The 14263-nt window shown below is 38.0% G+C and overlaps 1 protein-coding gene across 1 annotated transcript; it reads right to left on the bottom strand.

The window, feature by feature from the left end:
* Positions 1 to 3563: 3563 nt before the first annotated feature.
* thoc5 (THO complex 5) lies at positions 3564 to 13632 on the bottom strand. Its single transcript, XM_030143027.1, has 20 exons — positions 13486 to 13632; positions 13149 to 13246; positions 12535 to 12678; positions 12311 to 12424; positions 11827 to 11924; positions 9923 to 10069; positions 9692 to 9806; positions 9257 to 9389; positions 9090 to 9167; positions 8911 to 8954; positions 8120 to 8219; positions 6567 to 6675; positions 6380 to 6481; positions 6193 to 6289; positions 5993 to 6104; positions 5810 to 5913; positions 5161 to 5248; positions 4959 to 5074; positions 4429 to 4619; positions 3564 to 3757 (listed from the first exon to the last, which is right to left on the bottom strand). Exons 2-20 carry the CDS (start codon positions 13242 to 13244, stop codon positions 3694 to 3696), a joined length of 2052 nt encoding a protein of 683 aa, XP_029998887.1. The 5' UTR covers positions 13245 to 13246; positions 13486 to 13632; the 3' UTR covers positions 3564 to 3693.
* Between the last annotated feature and the right edge of the window lie 631 nt (positions 13633 to 14263).

Here is a 14263-nt window from a genome sequence, read left to right as displayed (position 1 = left end):
AATAAAGAACAATGTGAATCTTATCGGCCGATCTCTATATTGAATGTAGATTATAAAATATTCACTTCTATAATTGCTAAACGACTTGAATCTCACTTACCAGACCTAATTAATGAGGACCAGACAGGATTTATTAAAGGCAGACAAACACAGGAAAATATCAGACGAACCCTCCATATTATTGAATACGCCAATAAACAAAATCTAAACGCAGCATTGGTCAGCCTGGATGCAGAAAAGGCGTTTGATAGGGTTATTTGGCCTTTTCTTTTTAAAGTATTGGAAAGAATGGGCTTTAATGACCAATTCATTAGGTGTATACAGGCTCTCTATAGTGACCCATCTGCTAGGATAAAGATTAATGGACAACTTACGGACAGCTTTAAACTTTATAGAGGCACACGACAGGGGTGTTGCCTGAGTCCTTCACTTTTTGCAGTGTTTATTGAGCCGTTAGCTCAAGAAATCAGACAACATAAAGACCTGAAAGGAATAAATTTGGCTAAAGAGGAACATATAATTGGATTATTTGCGGACGATGTTATCGCCTTCCTTCAAAACCCGAACTCAACACTTCCTAAACTTATGACAGTTTTAGAAAATTTTGGGAAAATGTCAGGTTACAAACTGAATGTTTTAAAAACGCAAATACTGGGTATAAATTATACTCCAAGTAAAACCATCAGGCATAAATATAAATTAAAGTGGGATACAAAAATAATAAAATACTTGGGGATACTAATCACTCAAGACTTGTATAGACTGTATGAGATAAATTACAAGGTAATAAATAATAGAATACAGAAAGATATAATAAATTGGTCAACATTAACACTAGATTTGAGTTCAAGGATAGAGGTGGTGAAAATGAATCTATTGCCTAGACTACTCTATCTCTTTTTATCACTTCCGGTCCGAATCCCTGACTCTCAGTTTGTGACGTGGGACAAATTAGTATCTAGATTTATTTGGGCTGGGACAAAACCAAGGGTAAAACTTAAAACACTTCAGTTGGGAAAATTAGAAGGAGGTCTAGCTTTACCTAATCTGAAACAGTATTACTACGCAGCCCAAATGAGGTGTATTGTAAATTGGTGTTCCCCTGAGTATCAAGCCAAATGGAAACATATTGATTTAAATTTAGACATTTCACAACCTCAGACTTGTTTAGGGGGTAAAGAACACACAGAATATAAGGGAGATAATGACATCATAAAAGAACAATTGAGAATATGGAATGTGATTGTTAAGAAATATAATTTGGAAAATGATAGTAAGCTCCTGGTATGGCCTTCCCAGTCAGATAAATTCACCCCTGCTAAATCTGATAATAGATTTTTGAGGTGGAGAGAAAAGGGAATAACAGCCATTTGTACACTCATTGAGGGGAAAACTTTTAAATCATTTGATAAAATAAAAAAACAATATAATTTGGAGGATAAGGATCAGTATGGATATTTACAGGTAAAACATTTTTTTGACAGAGAGATTAAAAGTAACTTATCAGAGGGCAGTGAACTGATCAAGGTCTTTACAGGAGCTTACAAACACACACCCACTAAGACTGTGTCTAAATTATATCAGGGTCTACAAAAATGTAATGGTGTGAATTCATATTATGTTAAATCGAAATGGGAATCTGAACTGAATATTACCCTGTCTGAAAGTGAGTGGCATTCTATGTGCAAAACACAGCTAACATCCACCAGCTCTAAAGGTTGGCGAGAATTTGGCTGGAAAAACCTCATTCGCTTCTTTATTACACCAAATATTAAAAGCAAACAACTGGGAAAACAGCAGCAATGTTGGAGAGGATGTGGACACATGAATGCCAGTCACTCGCATATCTTCTGGACATGTGTAAAAATGCAAATGTTTTGGAACCATGTTTTTCAGACAATGGAGAATATTTTAAATTATAAAATTCCAATGGACCCTCAGACTATCTACCTTGGTCTAATACCTGATGACATAATTAAAAGAGAAGACATTTACTTATTTAAAATTTTAATTCTTGCCTGTAAAAAGGTAATCACAAGGAACTGGTTAAAAAGTGACCCTCTACGACTACAACAATGGCTGGACATTATAGAGGAAATATACTCCATGGAAAAATTAACATTTCAACTGAGGATTAAGATGGGAACTTTCAAGCGAAGATGGGAGAAATGGATCATATTCAAGGACAGAAATTCTTGATATCAGATTGAGTATGGAAAAACTGTCGAATGTATAAGGAACAACATCCCCCTTGTTTTATTGTGTGGGTCCCCCCCCCCCCTTTTTTTTTTTTTTTTGTTATTAAGTGTTGTTATGCACTGTAAAAGTGTTTCAAAACATTAAAATAAAGAGTATAAAAAAAAAAAAAAACTACTTATGTTGCAACTTGTAAATTAATTTTTTCTCAACATTTAACATTTGTAAGCGATTTATCACCAGTTGTTTTTTCTTTAATTATCCACGGCATTGTGCATTTTTCACCAAATATTGGGTGTTCTCCTATATTACTTCACTGATCATGTAGAAGTTCATATAAGCTTAGAGTTAATTTGAAGGATCTTATAACAGAACAGTGTAAATTGTGACTTCAGCCACATACATCATTAAATGAGTATAAAAACAAACATCTACAACCGCTGTCATTTGTCAAACTACTTGAATTTTATTAGAGAATCAATGTAGCAGAACATGAGGGTATTTCTTTCACTACAGAACCTCCGAACATCTAAATGGACCATATTTGATGCTGCTGAAATAGCTGAGAAACTACATTTAAACTAGATTATTTAAATGTATTGAAAGGATAAGTGGTTAAAAAGTTACTAGTCATTTCATATCTGAGGGTTCATAGCATCTTACTTCATATTACATTACCTCATGTCTGAGGTCTGAGTTGGCATCTGATGCTAAACATTTATGGGCCCAGTCACAGTGAAGGGCAGCCAGGAAGTCTGACACATCAACAGGTTTATTTTCTAATGACAAGTAATTATTGTGTCCTGGAGCATTGAAAGCAAAAGGTGTCCTCTCTAAAAAAAATAACCTTGTCTTTGGCCTCTTGTGCCTACAGTAAGATTAAGAGCAGAGCACTTTCCAGACAGTGACTGAACTGTAACACTGGCACAGATACGGTTTTCATCTCATCTACAGTAGATATTCTTGATTCAGCTCTGCAAGGTGCAAGTGAAAACAAATCCAACACTATTTCTATAAATCATTAACAATGACCAACTAAAAATAAAGCTGAAATCTAACAGAACTGGGTTGGGTGTCGCTAATAACCTCTCTTGCATCTATTACTGCAGATTATAATGAAAGGTCAGAGGCTAACAGACAAGATATCATATTCCATAGACGCGAGTCTCTGTGGGAATGACTCAGCTCAGTGTGGGACTGAACTGCAATGGCATAATAATGAGTTTCAACAAACTACACCTACAGAGCAGAGGAAAGGTGAAGGCAGGATAGAAGGCACCGAAGGAATAATAGGAAAATTTAGGAGTGCAATAAAAGTAAGAATGGAAAGATCCTTAAAGACACAGAACCAAGAACCAGACACATGCTTATTGAAGAAAATAACAGTTTTTATTTATTTTCTAAGAGGTATAAAGAGTTTAAAACAGGAGTACTTTGTGCAGCTAAAATCACAAAGTTTAAACAGTCTTGGTACAATGGTGACGTTTATGAACAGGTTCAGCGATGACTGAAGAACCCCTGAGGATGGTTGTACTTGAATGGTTTCAGTCGATTTGGACCCCTGGAAAATGATGAGACCGGGACAAATATCAGAGATGAACCTATTCAAGTGTTCAAGAATGTTTGTGGAAATACACACCCTGATCAAAAAGAAGTCCCACACTGATATTTCATTCAATTATGGCACGCATTCTCCATGACGTTGTTGAATAAATTGATGCAATTTTGCAACCTTTATTTCTAGTGCATGAGTGTGTGTGTGTGTTAATGTGAGGCCTTGTAAAGCGCTTTGGGGACCATGAAGGTGTAGAAAATGCGCTACATAAATGCAGTCCATTTACCATTATTTGTCATTTTTTGGGCAGATAATGTTAAACCACTACCTAACCAACTGAAGTAACCCTAAATTATAACACTGCCCGCACAGGCTTGTACTCCAGGTACTAGGCATGATGGGTAATCACTTCAGCTGGCTCTCTTTTCACCATAATGCATTTATCATTCCGGAATAGAGTCAATCTGTGCTAATCAGACCACCTGACTATTTTCCTTTGAAACACAGCCCAATTTTACTGCTCTTTATTGTTGTTTAAGAAATGAGAAGCTCCTCACTGCATCAGCTGAAACAATCACTGCAGTAACTATCCAATGAAAGGCTATTACCTATTTGTTTAGTTAAATCCAGGTGGTGACTTTTTTTGGCCAGTGTATTACAGTTACATTTCTGTATACCTGACAGTGCGCAAGCACATCTTTTCACGAGGAAACTCTCTGGGCCCCTCCACACTGTCATCTTGTCCTTCAGTCTCCAAATACACATCCAGACAAACACAGAGGCGTGCAATTTGATTGGTCAGGAGCTGGTGACCTGGACGAGGTCCCTGGAGTTCATTTTTGAAAACGTTCACCTCACTCTCCATGGCCTGAGAAAGTAGATTAGTCAGTTGCAGGCATACAATCCTTGTTTCCAAAGAGATGAGAAACTGAACACAAAACTGTATATACTCCTTCATACAATGTATTGGTTTTATTCTTCACAGCTTAGTGAAGAATAAAAAGCATGGCTTGGTGTATTTTTATTATCTAATGTATTTCATTTGTTAGAATGATTTTACTCATGCAACATCATCATCATTTTAAATCTGTTTTTCATTTGGTCTGCATTTTAGTCACAAACATTGTATCTGTCTGTTTCTATAACACTTGTGGCGACAATGTGTAGTGTTTTTCATTTTGTTACAATTATAATAAACTTTTCATACTCTGAGGTTGTCATCAGTGCGTCCACTTCGCTCTCCCTTCCAGCTCAGAGAGAGAGAGAAAAGAGGGGAGATTTCTGGGTAACGAGGACTCAGCACCACAGCAGCCTGGAGACGAGCTGAGGAGGAAAATGCAGTCTGGTTGATATAACCATCATAAAAAGAAACATGCTTACATGTTAATAATTTAAAGCTCCCTGTTTACCTGTGCCTCTCTCCACCACACTCATAAAGTACAGATCAGTCTCCTTTGCCAGACCAGCATCAGACACATGGCGTGTGAAAGGCAGCTCCTGGAGACAAAGAGAAGTACACTGGTGATATATCATAAATTGACTCATTTTGTCCACTTGAGGGCAGTGAAAACAAGCTGTGAAGGACAATTACAGACTGATGATCACAGATCCCAAGGTGTTTTTAGCTAATAAACAAATGTGAAACAAATATTCTGCTCTGTTTTATTCTCAAACTCCCAAGAGGAAAATCCTGCCCCTTTTGATGCTAAAGGCTTGACAATTATCACCTACTGGGCGTAATGTAAGCATGCAGTTTGTCTTAAGAGACTTTATTTGCTGATAAACAGCTGATAAATGATGAGCCAAGTCTGATGTAAACTGTAACACTGACAAAAACTGCAGACTGGATGACTATTCTCAGTGGGTTCATCAATATTTTTGAGCTTTCCCAGCTAGTTTCCACTTTTCTAGCACTGAAGTAAGAAAAGAATCGATATCCATTGAAAAATGGTTTAGTCTTGGACTAAGCTCAATCCTTGTCTGAGAAACTAACAGTTTTATCTGGTTGCATAGTTATAGTAAAACACCTTGTGTTTGTGTGAGTGTTAGTGTGTTTACCATGTAATCTTGGTATGCAATTGCGGTCCAACGAGCTAAACGGGAGATGATTTTGGCAGGAAAGAGGTGCAGACACTCACTGGAAACTGGGATCATGCTGTGCTCTGTCGATAAAATACAACCTTAAACAAAATTCCCCACATCTAGACAAATGTATGAGTGTATGTGCGGTTATGACTGTACCTAAAGAGGCAAACTGTTTGTGCAGAGCCAAACGGGACTGGACACGACCCCGTAGCAGCTTCATGGTACTCTCCATGTGGCTGGCACTCAGAGAGCTACCCACACACACGCTCTGGTAAACATATACACAGACCAAAATGAAAAAGTGTACCACATCATTACCGCATAGAATAGATAACATCTGATTTCACAATACACACCTCTGAAGTGTCACTGGGAAAGTTTAGTCCTCCTAGACTCTGCACCCACATGTAGGGATGGCCCAGTTCGTCCACATAGTCCGAAAAAGTAACAATCCTGTGTGAAGATTATCTGTTAGTTGTACTATGGAATTCTGTCATATGCTCATCTATATTGTTCTCTATTTTAATTACTTGACTTCCTTACCCAACTTTATCAAACTGGTAGCGGTTTGCTGGATTGGGTGTCTCTCGACCTTGGTCACCAATGTAAAGACAGCTAAGAAGAGTGTCGGATTTCAGCAGCTCCCTACAAGAAAACACTTCTTTAGAATTTTCATTTAGGCAGCAGAGGATGAATCATTAAGTTGTTATATTCAAATACACACACACACCCTGCACTGATGGCTGTGCTGAGGTCTGTGGAGGTGGAGACTTTGGTCTTGACGGTCATTATATTCAGATTCATCAGGTAATAGAAGTAGAGATGAAGGATGCTGCCATCTGTGGAGACAAGATAGATAACACACATAGATGAACTAATCCATTACTAGCTTAATTCAATACTCTCTCAGTCCCATTTATTCAGCCAGTGAAGGTCCCACTGGGTTTTCTTTAGACTTTAGCAGATTACAGGGAAATAACAGGGTGTGGTCATGACCGCTGCTAGCAGCACCCAGGGGACAAATACTATGCTGATGGTCATTTTTCATGCTCTATTCTCTGCAGTCACAGTGAACTCGATGACATTCTGTCACTCAAAAACAGCAACGCAGCTTGCGTTTTGCTTTTAATGCAGTTTACTGTCTACTGCAGTGGACAGCGATGGAGGTAACTCGGCAGAAGGAAGGTACTAGAAATATAAGGAGAAATTAAAGGAGGACTGGTGATGAAAAAATGCTTACAACATGCTGTAGGTGCTGCAGACACATAATGGTGCAAATACCTCTGACTGCTCTCCCCTCCCTCCCCTTAGGTAGTGTTACGCCTGCATTGCAGATCTCCCTATAATCTGTCACTATTCCGTGTATCGCCAGCAGAGGGAACACTAGTGTCAAATGGTGTCATGACATCATAGTAGAGTGGGTCATGTTTACTTTCATTCATATACTACACAGTAGGTATAGTATTACCAATATACCCAGTATATTTATAGTCACATTACAGGAAAAACAGTCAGCTGTGTTTAACTGTTTTATTCCAGCTAGGATCTGAAAAAGTATTTATAACTGAACTGCTACTAAATGGCACTACATACAACTATGTACGACAAGCTGTGCACAGTTGCAAAATGGAGTGGGATTCACATTTTGTTGCTCTTTCTGAACAGGAGTGACTGAAAGATCTTTTTGTTAAAGAAATTTTGATGTGTCTGACCACAGAATAGTTCCCACTTTGCGTCAGTGCACTTTAAATTTTAATTGATCTTTGGCCCTGAGAACACAACGTTTCTGGATCATGTTCACATACAGTCTCTTCTTTGCATGACAAAGTTTTAACCTGCATTAGTGGATAAAACAAAGAACTGTTTTCACGGACAGTGATTTCTGGATCGGTTCCTAAACCCATTATACTGATTTTCCAGTTTGTTGCTCACAGAGATTTCTCAAGATTCTAGGCATCTTTTGAGTATATAGAAGAAGAGGAAACACCTGAGATGTCATGCATGTTGCTATAATTCTGACTCTGTAGACTTCTTGAAATTAAAAACACTGGAGTGTTCCGATGTTCAAGTATTTTTGAGACACTCTGTGGTATTAATTATTAAACAAGGTGTGTCTTTAAAATTCATCTAGTTGCATTAAATGGATTAATATGTTTATAAGTTTCCCCTCTAGGACATAAAGAGGTATCTGAATTAAATTGAAAATGTTGTGTAAAAACAGAAATTGTGTCCCCCTGCATTCAAAGCAGACTTATCTTCTGTGCATACATTTATGTACAGTACCTTTACACTTGAGGTCCAAGCAAAGAGATAGAGGATGCCTTTTCAGCATCTCACGTCTTTTCTCATCCAGCTGACCTCCAGTAGTTGGCCTTCTCCTCTTCTGTCAGACATAATAAAAACCAAAGAACACATCAGATGGAGATAAAATGTGGTATATCAAGTAATTTAGTTTAATGTTGCATCAAATATCATCTAATTCCAGGGATAATGTAATAGTGACTTTGCAACTGTAGCATTCCTGATCATTGTAAACACAAATGAGAGGAGAGAGTTCAAAAAGGGCTCAAGAAGCCCAAAAGATGATGTGATGAGTCACAATAGGTCTGATGGATTTAAAAAACCATTTATAGAGAACCTGAGGTTCAATATTCACTTTTACAAACAGTAAAAAATGTAGGTATTCATAAATCATGAATAAGCCATAGGCAAATACATCCAAATCTGGCAGACAAAACTGAACAATCTGATGCTGAGCTTGCACACTAGGACAGGGTTCAGTTACAGTCACCCAGCCATTCTTGGCAAATATTTCCCAGAATGGCCCACCTGGCACTTATCCGGACGCAGGAAGCGATCAATAGCAACCGCACTCCAGCCTGCCAGAGCGCAGTGTGTGACAGGGACAGTGTGTAAAAAAAAGAAAAAAAGAAAAAAAAAAAGGGGGGGGGGGGGGGGGCGCTTTCAATGCAGAGATGGGGATTTTCAGAAATCACTGAACTCCCTGACCTGAGTGTGTGTGGGTGTGTGAGAAAGTTTTGGAGAAAATCCACCCAAAAAAACCTGAGACTCACCGTTTTCTCTTGCTCCTCCTCTGCATCTGAATCACTTTCATCATCTGGGTAACAAACCACAAATAAAAGGTTTATTCTGTTGAAGTTGCAACTCTCACAAAACTAGTGTCTTGAAAGTTAAACAGCAAATTGAAAACAAAGCTTGGGTCAGTGAGTGTGTGATATTGAATTGTTTGTACCCTGGGAATCTTCTGGAGGCTTGGAAAGGGCCTTGGCTTCATCCACATCACCACTGATCGACACACACAGGTTTTTGTCTATAGTGAAAGCAGAAAATGAAACATTAGGTGGGCCAAGAAACCCCCAAGTTGGCAATGACTTAGTATACTCATTAATAACTACTTACCACATGCTTGGCCATATGCATTGGCTTGAACAAACAGGACATAGAGAGGAGGTGGCAGGTGACGGGCAATCTCAGTCTGTTTCTGAGTCTGTTCAAAAGGCATGGACAGGTATTCCTGCACTGGAAGAGATGCCTGTGAGGGAATAAAAAATCTTGTAATTTAATGGTAGTTATTCAGATAAGACTTTCACATGAATTAAAAAAAGAGTGGGATAGGGTTCTAGACAAGAAAGTCTTTATTTAAAAATAAATAAAGACATTAAATATTAAGTATCATTCATATTAAATGAACCAAACACTTTCAATAAACTTCAATGAATGCTCCAAACTTCTAACAAAGAATCTAAAACAGAATAATATTGTATTGCTATGCCATGTAGAAAGATCAATATATTCTGGAGGCAAAGTGCATATAGCATTCAGACAGTTGTTTACCTGCATGATGGCATTGAGTCCTGGCTGCAAGCTTCTTAAATGCTCCTTTTTCACCTCAATGCTCTTTTGGATCTTCTCTTTTGTGGTCTGTGACTCCTTGTATTTCTCTGCCAACCTGAAACCAAACACAGACATTCAATAGCTGAACTGTCGGTACCAAAATACAATACTGACTGCACTTATGCTCTGTGTACACTTTCAATTAACTAAACTATTTGCTGATTTGTGCACCTCTTCCTCTGTTCAAGCTCCCAGTCCAGACGTGCCAGTGTGAGTTGGTGGGGATCATTTTTAGTGAGGTGTGGCCTGGAAATATCCTGAGGAGCCTCCTGGTAAAATTCTTCCAGACTCACCAAATCTATCTCTTCATGCTTAGACCTGTGTCAAAGAAAGATTCATTAATACCACGGTGATTTCAGACAAGTAGATTTTAAACATATTAACAGTTAATAATTGTATTAATGTACTTGTTTTGCTTTGTTAAAATACATTCAGCTTTTGTTTTATTTTTGATTTTTTGACATCAAATGTTTTCAACTGGTGAGAGATCTGAACTGCACACAAGAAAATTCAGCAACTCCTCTACTACAAAAACATGCTGTTGTAACAGATGCAGTGTGTGATTCAGCTTTGTCTTACTAAAATACGTAAGACCCTCCCTGAAAAAGATGTGATCTGGATGGGACCATATGTTGCTCTACAACCTTTATCAACATTGATGGTGTCTTTCCAGATGTGCATGCTGCCCATTCCATAGGCACAAATACACCCCCATACTATCAAGATGTAGGCTTTCAACTAGGTGTTGATAACAAGCTGTATGGTCCCTCTCCTCCTTAGTCTGGAGGATGCGGCATCCATGGTTTCCAAAAACACTTTCAGATTTTGATATGTCTGACCACAGAACAGTTCCTGCTCTCTTTGGCCCAGAGAACACAATGTTTCTGTATCATGTTCACATATGGCATCTTCTTTGCATGACAAAGTTTTAACCTGCATTAGAGGATGAAACAATGAACTGTTTTCATAGACAATGATTTCTGGAACGGTTCCTGAACCCATTACATTGATTTTCATAACAGAATTATGCCCGAACTTAATGCAGTGCTACCTGAGGACTTGAGGATCATGGGCATCCAATACTGACTTCGGTATCTGGAGTCAAAAAAATCTGCATAAACTTGCAAGATTTCAAAAAATATTACAAGGCACACTGTAGGATTTGTGTAAATATAAAATGCCTTTATTACTCCATGGCAATCTTTTAAAATACAGCCAATGTGTTGCGACCTCTGGTCTTCATCAGGGCTTTTTTCCTGACTTTTTTATTGACTTCAGCATCGTTTGTTGCATACAGCGATTTCTCAAGATTCTAGGCATCTTTTGATTATATAATATACTTCAGATGAGACATTCACAGGTCTATGTTTAAGAACACTGGTCTGAAATTGTTCCACAATTTTTAGCTGTAGCTTTTTGCAAAATGGTGAACCGCAGTTCGTCTTTACTCTTTCTCTAATACGCCCAGTATCTTAGTGACCTGTTGCAGGTTAACTTCATTAGTTACGAAATGTTTCTCCAACTGTATATTAGTCCTGGTGCATCTATAACCTGCCCATCCATGGGAGTGGATCTCTCCTTCACTGTGGTTCTCCCCAAGGTCTCTCTTTTCCCACTGGGTTTTTGGAGTTTTTCCTTGCCAAGAAGGAGGGTCTAAGGACAGGGGATGCCCAGGACATTAATCCATTTCCTTCCTCCTCTGCTGTTTATTTGACTATTGTTTGTTTTTATATCCAACTAATTCTGTAAAGCCCTGTGAGGCAACCTTGTTGTGATATAGGGCTCTACAAATAAAATTGAATTGAATATTCAGTCACTTACTTTTCCAGCCTTTTGTCACAATCCTAACTTTTTGGAGACTTGTTGCTGCCATCAAACTCAAAAGTACCTTATTTTTTTTTAATAAAATGGTACATTTTCTCAGTTTAGACATTTGATGTTTTCTGTATTCTACTGTGAATAAAATACAGGTTTTTGAGATTTGTAAATCATTGACCTCTGTTTCTGTCAACATTTTACAGAGCATTTTGTCTTTTTTGGAATTGGGGTTGTAGAACAGGACATTTTCTACTAACTTGAACTCCAGACACTTGCTGATCTCTTTCTGAAGATGCATAACTTCATAGAGAAGGTTCTGCAACTGAAGATGCAGCACATCCACTCTCTGCTTGGCCTGATGGGAAAAAAATTGATAGAGGTAACACTAATTGCAAATCACACCTGAAGTCAAATTACGCTGAATAATACACCAAGAATCCCAATCATGATTCAGTGAAAATATCAATATTTAGAAACAAAGTTTAAATCACTCAACTCTAAAAACCCATAGGACATTTAAGTTCTCTTTACTGACAGTGGCAAATACTATATATAAATACTTATTCTACAGCAGAAACAAAGTGCTCAATGCTAAACTTGCCTTTTTTGGTTTCAGCACAAGAGGGAGTTGAGACAGCACATTTTCAGCCAATGAATATAAGAAGAGTACACTTAACCTTAGCTGTGATTCATTTTAATATCTCATAAACATATCAAGCTATTGGCCTGTTGCATAGTTACCTCATGTGTCTGGTCTCTGCCTCTTTTTAGACGCATGTGTGCAAGGCGATTGAGTTTTTTCAGATTCATGAAGTGGATGCAGCTCTGCATGCGCCGCTGCTCAACCTCTGCACACTAAGATAAAGATACAGAATCAGTCAAGTTTGGATGCATCAGGTTAATATTAACAACAAACTTTGACAGTCTCTTTGTGAAAACTAAGCTTGATTGTGCGTGATTCTCACCCCCTCCTTGGCTCCACTGGCTTTCAGCTCCTGGATCTCACCCATGAGTGTGGCCAAACTTTCACATGACTCTTTGTATTGCAGGTAGTCCTGTTCAGTGTCTCGACTGTCCAGCTCCACCTCCTCGCTGTACACATGCACATCCTACAAATTAAGAGGAAAGCTCAAATCATTATACAAAAAAGTATGTGAGACTACGTTACATGCTTCTGTGTTTGACAGTCAGAATCAATCATTAAACACATTATGGTCATAGGATTAAGGCTAAAGTGTAAGAGCCGCCTCAACTCTGACCTTTACACAAACATCAACTCATACTCTCAGTATTCCATTTTATCACCCATGCTCTCATTAATCATTAATAGACAATTCAGTTTCAAAAGGAAATCACATATATAGCTGCCCTTTTTTGTTGTACAAGGAAAATACAATGCATCACTTGTAAACCTATGGGGATGACAAAAAACTATAGTATCAATTTTTAAATTAACCTGAAATTTTTGACACTGTATGCTTATACTGATCAGTGATTTGATGGTTTCAGCTGGCATAATACTTTAACCGAAGTCCATCTGCACAACTATTTTCTTGGTTATCAGCAGTTGATGTCTCACCTGCTGCTCTCCTTCTCCGCGACCGCGCTTCATCTCTGGGGTTCCTCCTTCACTGCGGAGAACCTTTGATTTACGCTTCTTTAAGTCTGACGACATATCTAACGAAATGGAAATGAGATGTATATTAATTAAATGAAGACCAAAGAGGAATCCCATGTACATTAAAACAATAATCAAAAGTCAATTATTTATTAGCAAGTAAGCTAGCTGATGTTAGCACATTGGTTTAGTTAGCTAGCTGTGACGAACAACAATTAGCTAGTCAGCTCCTACTAATGAAAATACGCCCAATTTCATAATTCGCCTCTACATATAGATATATATAATTTTCAGATACCTCTCCGATGTAAAAAAAACAAAACAAAACCAAAAAAAAATTAAAAGTGGTGATAATATCCGTAAAAACTCAAATACTGGACACTTTGTTCTACAACAAGCGCCGTATGTGGATGGCAACTCAGAGGCGTCAAAAGAGTCAGACCGGATTCCGGGTATCCAAAGCAAGAAGAGGCAGAAGCTGTACTGCCCCCTATAGGTAAGAACAGTAACAGTGAAATTACACACCTCTTTGAAGAATACATCTCTATAGTAATGGATTGCTGTCCTATACCTATACCGGTCTCTTTCCTTTATTTCCTCATCTATTTCTTTTTGTTTTATTATTTATGGGTATTAACATTAGGTACATGGGTGGCGGGGTGTATGTGTGTGTGTTTCTGTGTGTGTACGTGCATGTATGTGTGTGGTGGTGGTGGGGCACACTGATTTGATAGGTAAAGCACTTTGTGCTACATTTCATTGTATGAAAAAGTGCTATATAAATAAAGATTGATTGATATACAAAGCCATGACAAAAACTGCAGTTAAAAGGGTTTCAACATACAGTAAGTAGTTTTAAGAAGACTGCAGTGGATGATCCAGCTCAGTTGTGACAGTGAGTTGTCTATTTGTAACATACAATTTAATATTTTTATTGTATTCTATTCCCATGTTTGACTGACAAATCCAATCAACCTTTTCGTGTAAACATTTAGAAACAAAAAAGCTGTTCAGTTCATTTACTACGTGTATAGTGTGCATTGATGTATACCGTTCAATGTAGCTTGATATATAAA

Source organism: Sphaeramia orbicularis, chromosome 9 (genome assembly GCF_902148855.1).
Source record: "Sphaeramia orbicularis chromosome 9, fSphaOr1.1, whole genome shotgun sequence".
Lineage (NCBI taxonomy): Eukaryota > Metazoa > Chordata > Actinopteri > Kurtiformes > Apogonidae > Sphaeramia > Sphaeramia orbicularis.
The sequence above is the reverse complement of the archived record's forward strand: the minus strand, read 5'-3'. Positions and strand labels throughout refer to the sequence as shown.